The following is a 16,959-nucleotide window of genomic DNA, read 5'->3' as shown; positions in this document are numbered from 1 at the left end:
CGTCCCTGCATGTTGCATGTTTACGACCCATATGTTTCCCTATAATAATTCACCCTATTTTTTCATGTAAATCTTTCCTTATATTTATCCTCAAAAGATCAATTGTGGGGTGACCCTCATTTACAATGGTGTCCAGTAATATAATCCAATCCTATTTCATTCATCTCTTGTTTTAAATGTCCATATTTTTGCGTGTGTGCCCTGACTCCTAACGCTGCTGCTACTGGCTCACGCTCTTTCTCCTTGTTTTGTTTTGTTTTCTTGCTGCCTTGGTTTCTCCTGCAGAGCGCTTCCTTTCTCTAATTCCTTTAGGTAAGAACAACATTTCCTGTTAGAAAAAACCGACGGTCATGTGGACTGAAATTTAAAGGTGGAGTCAGTGATTCTGGAGAACGCTTGTTGTCAAAATCAGTGAATATTTCCTCATGATCCGCTACCTGTGTGTGCGCTGGAAACAATACACCCGTTGTTAGCATTCAGATAGCAGTTTACAGAACCTAGGCTGTGTATTAACAAGATTTTTTTTTTTTTTTTTTTTTAAGAATTGTGGATTTTTTTTTCAGCGCGCACACAGTACGGACAGGTAGCGAATCATGAGGAGATATTCACTGATTTGTCAACAAACGTTCTCCAGAATCACTGACTCCACCTTTAATAACACAGGAGAACATTTTTTAATTCTTCATAGAGGTTTAGCTCCGACAGTTTTGCTATTTCTTCCTTAGTGCCATTTACTTTAGTTTTTTTATACTAAAAAAAGTTTGCAATCTGTGTTATTTGAAACCCTAAGATTTATGTATATCTTTTTTCTTTTATCGTTAATTTACATTAAGTTCTATCAATTTGGAGGCCTAACACTACTTTAACTGGTGTATTAATTGTGTGTGTGTGTGTGTGTGTGTGTGTGTGTGTGTGTGTGTGTGTGTGTGTGTGTGTGTGTGTGTGTGTGTGTGTGTGTGTGTGTGTGTGTGTGTGTGTGTGTGTCACAGCTTGCTTGCTTTATAACACTTGCACTTCTGTCTCCTCTCTTTCTAACGCTTACAAAGTAGCAACTATTCCATTCGCCAATCGATAAGTATGCCCGCCATGAGGTAACGTAACTCAAGCTACTGATTCCCCCCATACTGCATACTGTGTTTACTGTCTTTAATATATGTCTGATACTGTGCTGCATATAATTTCTTAACTGTTGAGTTACAGTGCCCTCAAAGTATTGGAACAGTGAGGCAAATTATTAAGTCTTATTCACTTTAATTTACTTTAAGTCTTATCTGTTCCAATACTTTTGCTCACCCAAAAATGTGGTGTTCCTTTACAAATAATGATATCTTCTCAGTTGTGTATCAGATCCAGATGTAAATACCTGGAAATGAAAGCTGAAATGTTGAGCTATTGTCTCATATTCATATTTTGGTGTCAAACCCAAATGTTTCCAGTCTACAGCAACAATAAAGGAATTGGCCCTCACTGTTCCAATACTTTTGGAGGGCACTGCATATTAAGTTTAGTCAAGGTTGCTCTTGCTTCATGTTATTATCATTTTAAATTTATTTTAAAATCTGAATTTTTAGCTTCTTGTCAAGTTTACAATATTTTTTTTCATTTTCAGCTATTGAAATACACAAATTGAGTAAATGTCGACCAGCATGAACGTTTATTGTTGTTTATTTTTAACTCATATTTTTGCTTGTGAAGTTTTTCAATGTGATGTAACCTGTTGTGTTGAAATATGAAATGAAGAATTTACATTTAATTTTGTTTTTGGAGTCAATTTATAACTTAAAAGGTTCTTTTCCCGATGTGTTTTCCTCTGTTGATTTCAATTTGATTTTTATAGTGAGCTGAAATCATATTTAAAAAAAATAATAATTCTGCACTCTGAGCGACATGTTAGTTTAGTTTAAGCTTTGTAGCAGATTATATGGCGGATACGTTTCATTGCAAATTAAGCAAAAATACCAAGAAATGAACTAATTCTGAAAATGCAAACAAGCTTTTTCTTAATTAGTTTATTTAATTTAAAATGTTTCCAATATAAAGGTTCAATGTTTTGCTAGCAGCATCTGGAGTAAACAGTTAAACTTGCCTTTTATTAATAGCCATGTTATTGTTGTGTATATAACGTTAACATAAGTGTGTGTTAGTGAATGTAACATTGTGTGTTTTCCGTGTTGCAGGAACTCGGCGACCTTCAAGTCCTTTGAGGATAAAATGGGAAACCTGAAGGTGAATCCACCTCAACAGCTCTAATGTAACTATGACAACAAAATCAAAACAAAACAAGCTGTGTGACACTTCAGATTATTTACTAACTACTAATTGTGTTGAAATGTGTGAAAATGTGTGAATTTGGTATAAAGAAAAATCCAGGCAAGACCATTTTAACGGCCTTAAACATTTTTATATATAGTATAGTGGGCGTCCTGGGGAAATGCACCTGTTGGAAGACCAAGAAGAAGAAGTACTATAGAATAAATACCTAAATACATCTTCACCTCATCACTTGATATAGTGGGAAAGACTTGAGGCAGTGGTGGATGATGATGATGCCATCTTGAGTAACTATAGCTTCTTGTCCTTGAAGGCCACCGTAGCTTCTGTGAATTCTCCCCAAAGTGAGGGGTTAGCAAGGGAGCGTTGACGTAGACTAAAATCTTCTTATACATTTGGGACACGATGATGGATTTTTAATGGGCTCTACCCGACTGTTAACAGCTTCGGGAAACGGAAACCGCGATGAGTCATAAACGTACATTAACACTGACCGATCAATAACACTCTGCTCTCTCTCTCTCTTTCGCTGTCTTTCCCCCTCTCTCTGTCTCTCTCTCGCTCTCTTTCTCACTCGCTCTCTTGCTCTCTCCCTCTCCCTCTCTCTCTCTTTCGCTGTCTTTCCCTCTCTCTCTCTCTGTCTCTCACTCTTTCTCTCTCTCTCTCTCTCTCTTGTACATAAGTTATACAAAAATAGAATGTTAAAAATGCAATAATGGTAATGTATAGAAAATAACCGAAATTAAGAAATAATAGTACAATAGAGATGTTTCAATTAATCTAAAACGTTATAGCTACATTTTATCTGAATAATAATAATCCTGTCTGTCTGTCTGTCTGTCTGTCTGTCTGTCTGTCTCTCTCTCTCTGCCTGTCTGTCTGTCTGTCTGTCTGTCTGTCTGTCTGTCTGTCTCTGTCTGTCCAGTATAAGGTTGCAGGCCCCAAAGGGAACGGAGAAGCCGTCAGCTCCTCGACCGAAACCACCCCGACTCAGGAGAATCCGCCATTTTGAAAAAATCATCATCTTCTTCCTCCTTCTCTCTCTCCTCTTCGCTGCCACTCTCCTCACAACCCGAGACTGTAACTGTTACCACCATGACGTCATCGCACAGTTAACCCCTTCACACACACACGCACACAGACACACACACACACACACACACACCTCACCAACGCAACAAAACCCTTGCGTTTCATTGGTTGTTGCTGGTTACCGCGGCAAACGGAATTCTGGAAAGGGAAATGTTTGGTTGATGTTCTAAACTCAGAGTCATTTACAGGTCTTGCTTTTTGTTACATCACTTTAACGCCATGCCTTCTCCTCGTCCTGCCATGTTAGGATCCCGCCGTTTTGTCAAGTCAGAATACAGACATAGGACACACTTTAAACAGGTTTCAAGCAGCCAATAACGAGATATTTTTTCAGTTTTTAACGTAATAAAATCTGATAGTCTAGTTATTTGCCAAAAAAACGTCAAGTAACATTTCTGAACCAATAGCTTTTTGCCCGTAATCTTAACAAGTTATTACACTACTGGCTGTAACGGTAAGGCTAAGTGTCATTAAAGTACGATGAACTTTATAACCAATAAATAAAACTTAAATAAAATGATATAGGCAACGACATTATTGCCTTTTTATCATGTTAAAAACTGAAAAATTCGTACATTTTTTGGCCGCTGCGAAGTTGTGACCGTTTCAGTAGATCAACTGGCTAAAGACAAATGCTAAAAATATTCTTTAAACAAAATGCGAAATCTCACATTAAACACTCCGATTGTGTTTTTTCGTAAAGTTGCATTTTTGGGCCCTTAAACAAGAGTTTAGGACCCAGGCTTAAAAAGGTGGAGGGTTCATTTCAGTGGTTGACTATGCGCTACGTTAACCTACAAGCTGAATGGTCTTGCTTATCATGTATCTAAATCTAAATGCATTTACACTGTGAGCCGCTGCTACTGTCTACACTAGTGTCGCGGGCTAAAACCAGGTTTGGTTGCTAGGGGACTGAAACCAGCCCTGCGTTCCAAATCGCATACTTTTTCTTTTTACTTCACTACATACTAAAGTACAGAAGAGTTTTAGGGCCACAGGAGAGAGAGAAAAAAATCAGATAAGGAAGTTTTCTTTTCATTATGTCGAGAAATGTCAAGAATAAAGACGAATACTGCAAAATGCTATTGGAGTTAGTGGGGCATTTATGTATTTTCAGCATACTATAATTGACATGCATATATTGGGACATCCTAAATCTTTTCTGGCGTACTGAATAGTAGCAAAGTATGTGATTTGGAATGCAGGGCCGGTTTGGTTACTAGGGGCCTTCACTCACTGGTTTAAAGCTTTGAGGACTCAGTACTTTGAATGGGGAGGAGGGAGGTATTTAAACAATGCTTTATGGAACAATGTATTGTGAATTTAAATGTCAGAATTCGAATACATTTTCACTTCTTTATGTAGTAACATCTGCTTTATATATACTCTGCCATTTGTAATAAATTATTAAATCATGCGGTAGCTTTCTTTTTTTTTTTTTTTACTAACATATAGCATGACGCATTTTGTTATAACCAGCCAAAATTTTAACACACACACACACACACACACACACACACACACACACACACACCTCTGCCTTCAAGCTAACAGGGTTTCAAAATATTAGTATAGAAAAGGACACATTGTGTAATAATTTACTACAAAGTGCGGAGACATTTCTCACATATTACATTCAGGCTGTTTATTATAAAAATGAAGTGAAAACGTTTTGAATTTTGACATTTTATCACATAATACATTGTAACAAGGCAGCAGCCGGAACATCTCAACCCTTCTTATCCCTTTTACTGCTACATGCATGTGCATAGTTCATCTCACTAACAACGCAAAGACCAGCCAAGTCTTGTGTTTAAAAAAAACTATTAAAAAAAAAAGCACCCTAGGATGTACAATAAAAAAAAAACCTTAAACCATTTTGTATTAAAACTATTTTACACTGCTTTGCATAATGTTTTTACATAACTTTTATCAATATGTAATAAATATATATTATGAATTAAGTCTATTAAAGGCCTACTTCACCGGTGGGAATATGAAGGTGTATTGAATTCTGAGATCCCATGTAGTATAAATGTGCAAAAAAAATTGAAATTGGTTCATCCTAGCCTGAGAAAAGGCAGAAAGAGTGTTTTATGGTCTCACTGTCTAACCCTACATTTCTCTTACTGTGATGTCACCATTTTTTTTTGCACATTTATACTACATAGGATCTCAGAATTCAATAGACCTTCATATTACCACCGGTGAAGTAGGCCTTTAAGTCACTGAGGCTGCCGGACGGTGGTTTTCAGGTTGGGAGGTTGAGGTTTAAAAAAAAAAGCAAGATGGAGGCTGGAGATAAGGAAGGAACATTATCAAACTTGTCATTTTAAAGGTGGAGTCAGTGATTCTGGGGAACGCTTGTTGTCAAAATCAAAGGGTATGTCAACAAAGGAGGGCCGACTGTAGCTAGCAACGTGCCCATTTACAGAGCCTAGGCTGTGTATTATTAACACTGGATTTTTTTTTCAGCACACACAGTACAGACAGGTAGCGGATCATGAGGAGATATTCACTGATTTTGGCAAAAAAGTGATTTTGACAACAAGTGTTCTCCAGAATCACTGACTCCACCTTTAACACACGGAGAGTCAATGTGTGTCGATGCTTTGCTCTGTAAACACTACCTGGTGAATGTCAATGCTTCTTTATCGGCCTTATTCACTTTAAATAGTTCACCTGTTATGAGTTAGTTGGTAGAAATGAAAAAGTTTTTTTTCTTTTTTTTTTTTTTCTTTGTTTAGTTGTATGTACTGGTTCTATTGAAGGAAGGGGAGTTAGCATTAAGATATGTAGAATTTTTTTGTCCAAAACAAAATGTGTCTCGCTGCCATAGCAACTACTTCGCCAACAACCCCTTTATGTTCACAAATGCACTCCAGTTAAACACACTCGATGCTACTAAATGCACACACACACATTCACACATTCTCACACACACACACACACACACACACACACACACACACACACACTGCTATAGGCCAAACTAACACAAACGTTATGTACACATTTAACTGTTGCTCTTACCGCCTTAAACGGAAGCGCTTACAAACTAAACTAAACAGCCTCTGAAACAGTGACTTGTGTGTCACTTTTCTCCTTTTAAAAAGTACATTTTTAAGTTGCTTCAACAAGGGCAATATTGCCACACACAAAAAATACACAGGGCCACTCTTGGAAGAAAAAAAAATCAGAAATTGTCTCCAAATATTTAAGTTGTTGGGCATTTTCTTGTTGAAAAGTTGCCAAAAATCTTCTTAACCCATGTTGCTTGCATATCCCAACTCAGCTTTGGTGTTGAATTGAGGCAGTAAATAGAAATATGCGTTGTTATTAACATTTATAATATTTTGAAACAATATTTGAATGAAGCCAAAACGTCCCAAAGGTTTAAAACTAGTTTGTGAACCAACAACTTGAGCAACAAATAAAAAAAAAAAACTGTGATAGTGGCGAAATTAAAATTCACCATTTATAAACAAACACTTCCCATCAAGCTGCTGCCAGTGTACCATAACTTTAAGTGTATTCTGTTTGTGTTTTGGTAGTTAAAGGTGCTACGAGGAACTTTTAAATATTTCTGAAACTGTCTCATTGTTCCTCTGATGGTCATGAATTACATGTAACAGCAAACGAGGCCCTCAGTGCAAAGAATGCTATTTTTTTATATAGTTTTTCTTAATGCCTTTGTCATGGGGATACGCTCACCCTAAAAGTTCCTCGTACACCTTTTTACATATATATATTCCTGTTAGGTGAATTTGTTAAGTTTTTTTTTCTCTGGCTTTTCTGTCTGTTAGGAGAAGTAGATTTAGCTTTTATAATTTCCTTAATTTTGTACAGAATAATTTTTGCCATCACTTTAGCACACAAAGCAAGTTGCCAATATTTAAAATATTTAAAACATGTTACGAAAAAAATCCTTCTGCTTGCCTGTCTAAATCTCATGGAATCAATTTACTTTCTGCTTTGCCAATATGAGAGAAAATACACAGATGCTCACTATAAAAAAAAAAAATATTAATCTCAACATAATTTGCTTTAGAATCAACTTGTAAAAAAAAATGTTTTCTTACAAAAAATGATTTAATTCCGTCAATTTTCTCACTGTGTACAAGGAAAGTATAACTGAAATGAACAGCGTATTCTTTGCAGTGTAGAAGTCGCCTGTTTTGAAGCTGCAGTCAGTTTATTTTTGGGGATGATTGCGAAATAGAAAATAAATAATGTAATTTTGTTTTTTGGGTGCCAACGAATGGACCGTTAGATACTTTATAGCTTTATTTGAGGTCCCGGGTCTTTAGCCGATGTAGAATATATGAAGGGATCCGATCTGGAAGATTATGGTGAATTAATTTCAGAAAAACACTTTTGGGTTTTGTTGTATATGTTTTGGATATCAATAAAGCATTCCTTTAAAATGAGTGAGTGGTGTTTTGAATTTGTGTGTTTTTTTTTTAACTCCTTAAAGGTGCAGTGTGTAATATGACATCATCAAGAAAGTTTTACAAAGTTCTAGAATGCAACGCTCCCTGGGTAACCCCAACCCTTTCGAATAATAACACAAGCTACAGTGGCCTTCAAGGACCAGAACAATTCTAAATTTTAAACAATGCACCTGATGACATTCCAACAATGACACTTTCAAGATGGCGGCACTAGGCCTTGGTCCAAGATATGCAGAAATATGGACATATACGAGACCCTTTCTAAGGGGAAAAAAAATAATTCAAAACATTTTTTTCAGCTATTATGCACTAAATTAAATGTACTTATGGATATTATAATTACTTTCTACAAAATCTGCTAGGAAATAAAACCCAAAATTCTACACACTGCAGGTTTAAAGGTGCTATGAGGAACTTTTAAATATTTCTGAAACAGTCTAATTTTTTCTCTGATGACTATTTATTTATACTGTAGAGACCAATTGAGGGGGTGACCATCATTTACAACAACACATACACAATATACAATGACAATACATCAAATACAAAACAACTCGTCAAGAGAAGAAAAAAAACAGCTTAGACAGATATGTAGAATGGCTGGAATTAAAATTTAATTAGTAAAAGTACAACATTAGCCTTATTACAACAGTTAAAGGTAGAGTTTAGCAGTTTTAAGATAGTAGGCCTATGTTTAAATTGTTTAGACAGAGGATTTATATTTATCTTTATCTAGTTTGAGAGTTGGCTAGAAGTACCGATCGCTTACTGAACCTTTAATATATCGGTTTAGCTGTTGAAATAAATGTGTTTACTATGGTGAATTTAGCGAGAGGAAAACAGTAGTTCCCTGACCGGGAATCGAACCCGGGCCGCGGCGGTGAGAGCGCCGAATCCTAACCACTAGACCACCAGGGAAACTTGCATGTTGGCGCAGTATCATCCTTAAAGAAAACATACATCAAGTCACTCGGTGTGTGTGTGTGTGTGTGAGAGATGTATTATTATAGACATCTGTAATGTTATATTGTTATATGTAGCCTACATACTGTTTTGAATGTTCTCTTTTAGTATTATTTGTGTGTGTGTGTGTGTGTGTGTGTGTGTGTGTGTGTGTGTGTGTGTGTGTGTGTGTGTGTGTGAGAAAGAGAGAGAGACTACAAGGAAAAACAATGCATTAATATATGAATATTTCTGGATGTTGACAGAAAGTGGTTTTACACTTTTCTTTTAATCAGAATCAATTGCACCAACAAGTAACACTTTGTGTGTGTGTGTGCGCGCGCGCGCGCGCGTTCATATGCCGTACGTTTCATTTCAAATGTCTTATACACCGATTTAAAGGTGCAGTGCGTAGAATTTGTTGACATTACCGTAGGTTGTTTTCATAAGTCTATACTGGCTTTCAAAAATCTGTTGGCTAATGTAGCCCAAAAAATACACTTTTCCGGTTCTCTAGAATCACTGATAGGCATATGTTTGAGTCAAATGAACATTTTGGTTTTGTAATATAAATTACTGACAACATTTCTACCAAATTCCAATAGCCTACTTTTTTTGACATTAAGAGCATTTTCAATAAGTAATGTAGAGATGGAGATTTAAGAAAACTCCAGACTGGTCTCTTAATTTTTTCCGGAGCTGTATAATCATATCTGATTTTCACCTGTTCAAATTGAACCAAACAATAATTATCCTGATGTGTTTAGTTGGTATTTATTGACAAATGTTAAATACGGTGTGAGATTAAAAACACAGTTGTTCAGCAAGGATTTAAGATAAGTTTATTTTTCCTTTCAGATACAATTCAAAGTGCTTTTTACATTATTATGAGTAAGAATACAGAACACAACATTTTATTGGAATACAATTTTAACAGACCCAGAGTTAAGGTACAAATTAAGGAAAATAAAAACATGCAGCCAACCTGTACGTGTCTTATATAGGCTAATATACTGCATAGCTTTGTCTTTTTTTAAATGTATTGGTTAGTAAGCCCACAATTGTATTGTCATTGCACTTTACAGATTAATAATACAATCTATAACCTTTATCCATATCGCACTTTTGCACAAATTGCTTTACAGACCAAATTAAAAATGTATACATAAAATCAAGTAAACAACAAGAAATACATTAAAACAAAGTTAGAACATTATAATGGATATATGCATATTGCAGTAATGTTGTGATTTCAGTCTGCAAGCGGATCTGCAATGGGAAAGGTAAAAATATACATTTTAGACAAATAATTCAAGCAACTTATGGCACAAAAAGTTATTCAGGATTCACACATGATCAAATATTCATTTGTTAATCTTTATAACAACAGAAAATGTGGTCTCATTATCTGAACATAAAAGTGAGTGATTAACTTTTTTTTTCAGCTGCACAGTAGTTTTTTTTGTGTTGAGCAACATTATGTGAAACTACCGTATATCTGTATGACTGCTTTTTTACTGTATACCGTGTGTGACATATTCCTATTCAGTGTAAGGACCACTTAGCCAAACCAGCCATACAGAGGGCCAAAAGCACACAGCCTTTTGTTCTAATGACAAAATGACAGTCATTGGAACACAAACTTTTTCAGGCACTTTTCGAGGTACTTTCATATTTAAATGTATTGGTTATTGATCCCACTATTTTTTTTGTCATTGCACCTTATTACTAGATTAATAATACCAGTTATAACCTTTATCTATATCGCACTTTTGCACAAATTGCTTTACAGACCAAATTAAAAATGTATACATAAAATCAAGTAAATACAGAAAGGAATACATAAAATCAAAGTTTTTTTTTTTTTTTTTTTTTTTTTTTTTAAAGATAATAGTTGATAAATGCATATTGCAGTACTGTTGTGATTTCAGACTGCAAATGGATCTGCAGGAGAAAAGACAAAAATCTTAATATTGGACAAATAATTTAAGCAACTGACGGCACAAAATGTTTTTCAGGACCGCTGTATATTAACCAGCATTTCAGACTTTACAAACACATCTACACACATGATCAAATGCACAATAATTAGTTTTTTTGTAATTATTTTTAATGTATTTTTTCTAAATGCCCAGTCATTTGTTAATAACAGCAAATGTGGTCTCATTATCCCAAAAATCCCAAATCAATTTTCAGTGTGTCCATACATGGACTATACAACCTTGTTCTAAGATTGTGCAAGACACCCCAACATTGAGAACATTTCTAGAAAAGGGGTGGTGCCCTGAGGTACTTTCATATTTATTAAAGTAATTACTAATTTCGATACTTTCTGAAACCAGAATCAATCTTAATTAACTGTCACCGTTACAGTACATTACAGATTTGTCTAATTAAACATCTCAGACACACCTTGAAGCTTGACACATGTGTAAACCACCTCCAGGTACTTCGATGTTCCCCAACAGGGGTCCCCGTGGTCTGAGTTGGTTGCGCTGATGGTACAGCTGTGTTGGCTGTTACAGCTGTGGATAAAGAGTGATGTTACTGAGGCTTGATTGCATGTTAAATCTGGGTGTTTTTAGTATTTAAAAAAGACTGGGGAACCTTACATGTTAAACACTTTGACAGCGTTCCTTGCACAATTGTGTTTCATGAACAACCAAAAAGGTTGTCCATGAGTACATGTGTGCCCGTCTCTCCGGCCGTAAAGTGCACTCTGGACGGATATAACCCTCGAGTCACCTGAAACAATACATTGGGTGCTTAAACCTGCAGTGTGTAGAATATTGGGTTATATTTCCCAGCAGATTTTGTAGAAAATAATTATAATATCCATAAGTACGTTTAATTTAGTGCATAATAGCTGAAAAAAAAGTTTTTAATTATTTTTTTTCCCTTAGAAAGGGTCTCATATATGTCCATATTTCTGCATATTCTGGACCAAGGCCTAGTGCCGCCATCTTGAAAGTGTCATAGTTGGAATGTCATCAGGTGCATTGTTTAAAATTTAGAATTGTTCTTGTCCTTGAAGGCCACTGTAGCTTCTGTTATTATTCGAAAAGGTTGGGGTTACCCAGGGAGTGTTGCATTCTAGAACTTTGTAGAACGTTCTTGATGATGTCATATTACACACTGCATCTTTAACATTTACATTTACCTTTATTTAAACAATGTCTTAGACACCTAGTATTTAAAAAAAAAAAAAAAAAAAAAAAAGTTGGAGGCAGAGAGGAGATAAATGTTTGTTAAAGGTGCAGTGTGTAATATGACATCATCAAGAAAGTTATACAAAGTTCTAGAATGCAACGCTCCCTGGGTAACCCCACCCCTTTAGAATAATAACAGAAGCTACAGTGGCCTTCAAGGACAAGAACAATTCAACATTTTAAACAATGCACCTGATGACATTCCAAAAACATGGATGCCTCCATACGACTTGCCCGCTCAATGGACAAAATGTAATATTAATATTTGTAATTCTCCGCTCAGGAGGATAATTCAGATTATTGGCAGAGGTGATTTTACACCAATGAGGACATATTTATGAATGAGGATATTGATTTTAGCTAATAAATTACTTAAAATGTTACACAGTGTCCCTTTAATATATATATAATATGATATATTTTAATGTGTTGATATGTTACAAACGTAGAATGTAATTATGTAATGTAATGCCCCAAACATACTGTATAATTACATATAAAGAAATGGTGATCTTACCACAGTTCAGGTGTGCAACATTCCTCTCACATGTCAAGCTGTGATCAGCTATGGAGAGAAACAATAAGAACATTTTCATCTCTAGCTATGCAAAATGTTGTTATAATTTCAAATACCAATCAGTGCATTAGGGAACAAAACAAACACACAACATCAATGCTCTGTTCTTGTAAATGCGAACGGGGACAAGCTGTCATGATCCTGCCTGGGCCTCTTTGCCTCTGTGTTGTTTTTGCCCTTTGCCCGTGTCCTTGTCTGGTGTAATTGCAGGGTTGGAGTCAGGTGTGTTGGAGTCAGGTACCAGCATTCACAGCTGCCATCTATCAGCAATCAACCGCTCTTCATATACCCGGCCCGACCTTCCAGACACTGCCAGATTGTAGACTCAGTTTCTCACAGTCAGTCGCGCTCTCTAGTTTACCTACCTGTTTGCAGCTCCGTTTGCATTTTGCCTCGTTCCTGTTCTCTCTGCCACAGCTCTCCCGGCCGGACTCCCCCACCGGCTCCAGCCCTCACCAGCCAGCACTCCCTCTCGGACCCCTCTGCCTGCCTGCTCTGGCCTGCTCTCGCTCAGCCCCCTGGACAATCCCCGTTGCTCTCCCCCTGGAGCCCCACGACAGTAGGATTCTCACCGCATCTCGGCCCTAACCCCCAGCTGATTCCTTCTAAATAAACCTTCGTAAACTGGTACGGTCTCCGTGCCTGTGTCCTCCCTGCTCAGCCGTAACACAAGCATTCTCGATCTAAATGCATCAGAGTTACTGTATATAGTAGGCCTATTGTATAGTTTTTTTAATACATTATTTGTAAAAATTTCAAATGATGCATTAGAATTATTATCATATCTCTCACACTCAGATATTTACCTGCTGTCAAGAACACACACGCTGCTACAAGCACTGCAAGAGAAACACACAGTCAGACATTTAAAACAAACAAAACAAACTCAGAGTATAAAAACACAATAAAATGACCATTGCCAATTAATTGTAATTGTAAATTAATCCAAAGTGCAACGTTTATTGTATCAAAGCAGGGTCAATAAAATACAGTTTATTAAAAATTAACCTTGAAGTATGAGAGTCATAAAACTGATAAACTGAGTAATACAGTGAAACAGTAACTTTTCAGGAAGCTTTCTAACTTCAGTGTTCCAGGGATCACATTTTCCTGTGAGGAAAGTGTTTTTTTATTCAGTTTTTAGAATATACCTTAGAAAATGTTCACTTCCCCTGACTCACCCAAAGTTGCATTGTGCACCTTTAAGTACTAACAGCGCGTAAAGGCCTACTTCACCAGTGGGAATATGAAGGTGTATTGAATTCTGAGATCCTATGTAGTATAAATGTGCAAAAAAAATTTAATTGGTTCATCCTAGCCTGAGAAAAGGCAGAAAGAGGGTTTTTTTAACCCTATATTTATCTTACTGTGATGTCACAGTAAGATAAATATAGGGTTAAAAAAACACTCTTTCTGCCTTGTATCAGGCTAGGATGAACCAATTTAAAAAAAAATTGCACATTTATACTACATAGGATCTCAGAATTCAATACACCTTCATATTCCCACCGGTGAAGTAGGCCTTTAAGTGCTATAGGGTATTTAAAGTGCTGGTGTTATTGCATCCTACTCATTCTTTCATCAAAAATCCACTACTACAGATTCCTTGTATATGAAGCTTGATGCTATTTAATGCTTTTGTAAACTTTTCATTTTTAAAACTAATTTTCATACCAAACTGTGGAATAGATTACCATTAGAAATTAAAACATTAACAAAGCTCAATGTTTTTAACACACAAGTAAAACAATGGTTTAAAATGAATAGACCCTGTGAACATTTACCCGCACATGCATATATACACACACACACACGCACACACACACACACGCACGCACGCACGCACGCACACACGCACACACACACACACACACACACACACACACACACACACACACACACACACACACACACACACATAGTAACAAGTAGTTGTGTTTAGAAGTAGTTTACACTCACACAGTGTGATGCTGAGTCTGGTCGAGAGCATGGTGGTTGAAGATCTAAAGTAAAAAAGTCAAAGTCAAATTTATTTCTATAGAACATTTAAAAACAGCATCAGTTGACCAAAGTGATGTACAAGATACAATACAAAACAACATATAAGATACATGAAAAAAAGTGTGCAAGTCTCAACTTGTGTTAAAGACCAATGCAAAAAGATTCAGTCTTCAGCAACGTATTAAACTGGTCAATAGACTGGGCAGTCCTTAAATGGTAAATGGACTTGACTTATGTAGCGCTTTCTAGCCTATTTTCTCTTTTTTTTCTGATAAATTGCTACCTTAATATCCTTGATTCCACAGATGTCGGTTGGTCTTGGTGTTGAAATTCAGCTTCAGAGGTGAAGACGTCAGAAAATGTAACTGCAGGAGAACTAACTTTTACAAAGAGTAACGAAGTCTTCATACCATTTCTAAAGAAAGAGGTTTGAACTGCACAGTCCAATCATATCCCAGTTCCCTCTACTTACCCCTTTTCATCCAAATACAGTTATCTAGGCCTATTTGTTGTCAATGTGCCAATGTTTGGATTGGCAAAATTCTCATCAAACAACAAGTGCAAAGTGCATAATATCCTGTCTATCCAAGTCCTTATCCCCCTTGGCCCTTAGCCTATACTCTTCTGTGGATAAACAAGCTACGAGTTCAGACCTCTAATAATAAGTCCATGTGTTAAAAATGTATGGAAGAAAGGTAAATGGTAGGGCGCACTTCCCCATAAGATAATATGAGAACATTTTAATATCACAGCTGGTCATGATGCAGCTATTTTAGAGTTACATTCTGGGAATTGAATAGGCCTAACCATTCTTAAAACATCTCTTGCTAATTATTTGTAATGAAACTATATGAGGGTATGATTTCTGATCTCTGATATTATTTAGTCTAGTCCTGTGTGAGGCCTCATTTCACTTTTTGGATTTCATTACTGCCTTGTTCTTCCTTGTAGTCTATCTCTCTCTCTCTCTCAGACACACACACACACACACACGCACGCACGCACGCACGCACGCACGCACGCACGCACGCACGCACGCACGCACGCACGCACACACACACACACACACACACACAGAGTTAAAGGTGCAATGTGTAAAATGTATTGGCATGTTACAGAGAGAAAGTATTATCCATAAGTATGTTTTGAATAGTGAATAATCGCTTGAAAATTAACATTGTTGTTTCTTTTGAGAAGTGAGGTCTTCAAATGTTTTGGCTGAGCTTGTGGGGATCTGAGTACACAAACAGACTGGACGCCATGTTTCCGTCTGAGCTAAGTTAAAGGCCTACTTCACCAGTGGAAATATGAAGGTGTATTGAACTCTGAGATCCTATGTACTATAAATGTGCAAACATTATAGAAATCGGTTCATCCTGGCCTGAGAAAAGGCAGAAAGAGTGTGTTATGGTCTCACTGTCTAACCCTACATTTTTTCCCATATGTGACATCACACATGGTAAAATGTAGGGTTAGGATTAACAGGACAGCTGGGCCAAGGGAAGAGTGAGGGAAGAAAAACTTAATTCATCATATTATAATAGTGATTTTGTAATGATCGAACGCCGGTTCTGTACGGGTAAATTAGGGGAGAACGGGGTTATATGTCACACGGGTTGGTAGTCACAATCGTTATATCTCGGAACCAGAGGGGGCTTTCTGTGAAATTTTGGTATGGAAATATCCAGAATTGGGACATTGTCTTCCTTGGAGTTAGACTGCTGAATTTGAGGTGAGAGGACTGTTTGTGTTTTTCATGTCAAATTGAAAATATTTAGCTCCTCAGTATTTTTCTTCTAGGCTTTTACACAATGGGTTTATAACAAAACACTTGTTACCCATACAAAGTGTGAAGGGTAAACCATCGTTTAGATTGTGGTTAGCAAGCTAATTAGTTGTCAGATGGTTGTTGGCCTTGATGCTAGCAAGAAATTCAAGTTGGGGTTGGTCGTCACATTTTTGGGGGGGTTGGTTGTCACATGTTATCCAAAGGCTGCAGCCAGAAAAGGAACCTAATAACGAAATGAATTGTCAAGCTGTATCCTCACTGACACCCCAGAGAAGGAAAGAATAGAGCAGGAAAAGGCAGCTAGCATGCAAAAGAAAAAAGGGCAACAAAATCAAAACAACCCAGTGCATCCCAAACTAGACCAACTGCCAAGGCTACAGTAAGTTGTGTAGGCCTATTTGTCAACTTGACAATGCAATTAAACATTCACATTTTGTTCTGCTTTCTTGCCTTCTTTTTAAGATTATTCCCATTAAGATAACATTGTGACAAACAACCCCACAGTGTGTGACAACCGACCCCTTGATGGGGTTGGTTGTCACAATGTGTAAGGGTGTCTTTGATGATTAATTTCTTCTTTACTACAATAAGTTAGAAAAGTGAGGGGTACACATTTCAAGCCAA

At 36.7% G+C, this 16,959-nt stretch overlaps 1 protein-coding gene across 2 annotated transcripts in view; it reads left to right on the top strand.

Annotated features, from left to right (window-relative positions):
* Positions 1-7,793, top strand: part of tpd52l2b (tpd52 like 2b) — a 28,086-nt gene extending 20,293 nt beyond the window's left edge. The window contains exons 8-11 of one of the 2 annotated variants that reach the window (XM_080031103.1): positions 286-312; positions 1,050-1,091; positions 2,178-2,226; positions 3,197-7,793. In XM_080031103.1, the coding sequence (XP_079887229.1) occupies positions 286-312; positions 1,050-1,091; positions 2,178-2,226; positions 3,197-3,283 (205 nt within the window). In that variant the 3' untranslated portion in view covers positions 3,284-7,793. The remainder of the gene's footprint in view (positions 1-285; positions 313-1,049; positions 1,092-2,177; positions 2,227-3,196) is intronic. The other variant, XM_080031104.1, reaches the window with a different exon arrangement.
* Positions 7,794-16,959: the final 9,166 nt, after the last annotated feature.

Source organism: Ammodytes marinus (assembly GCF_949987685.1).
Source record: "Ammodytes marinus genome assembly, chromosome: 7".
NCBI classification, from domain to species: domain Eukaryota; kingdom Metazoa; phylum Chordata; class Actinopteri; order Uranoscopiformes; family Ammodytidae; genus Ammodytes; species Ammodytes marinus.
The sequence above is the reverse complement of the archived record's forward strand: the minus strand, read 5'-3'. Positions and strand labels throughout refer to the sequence as shown.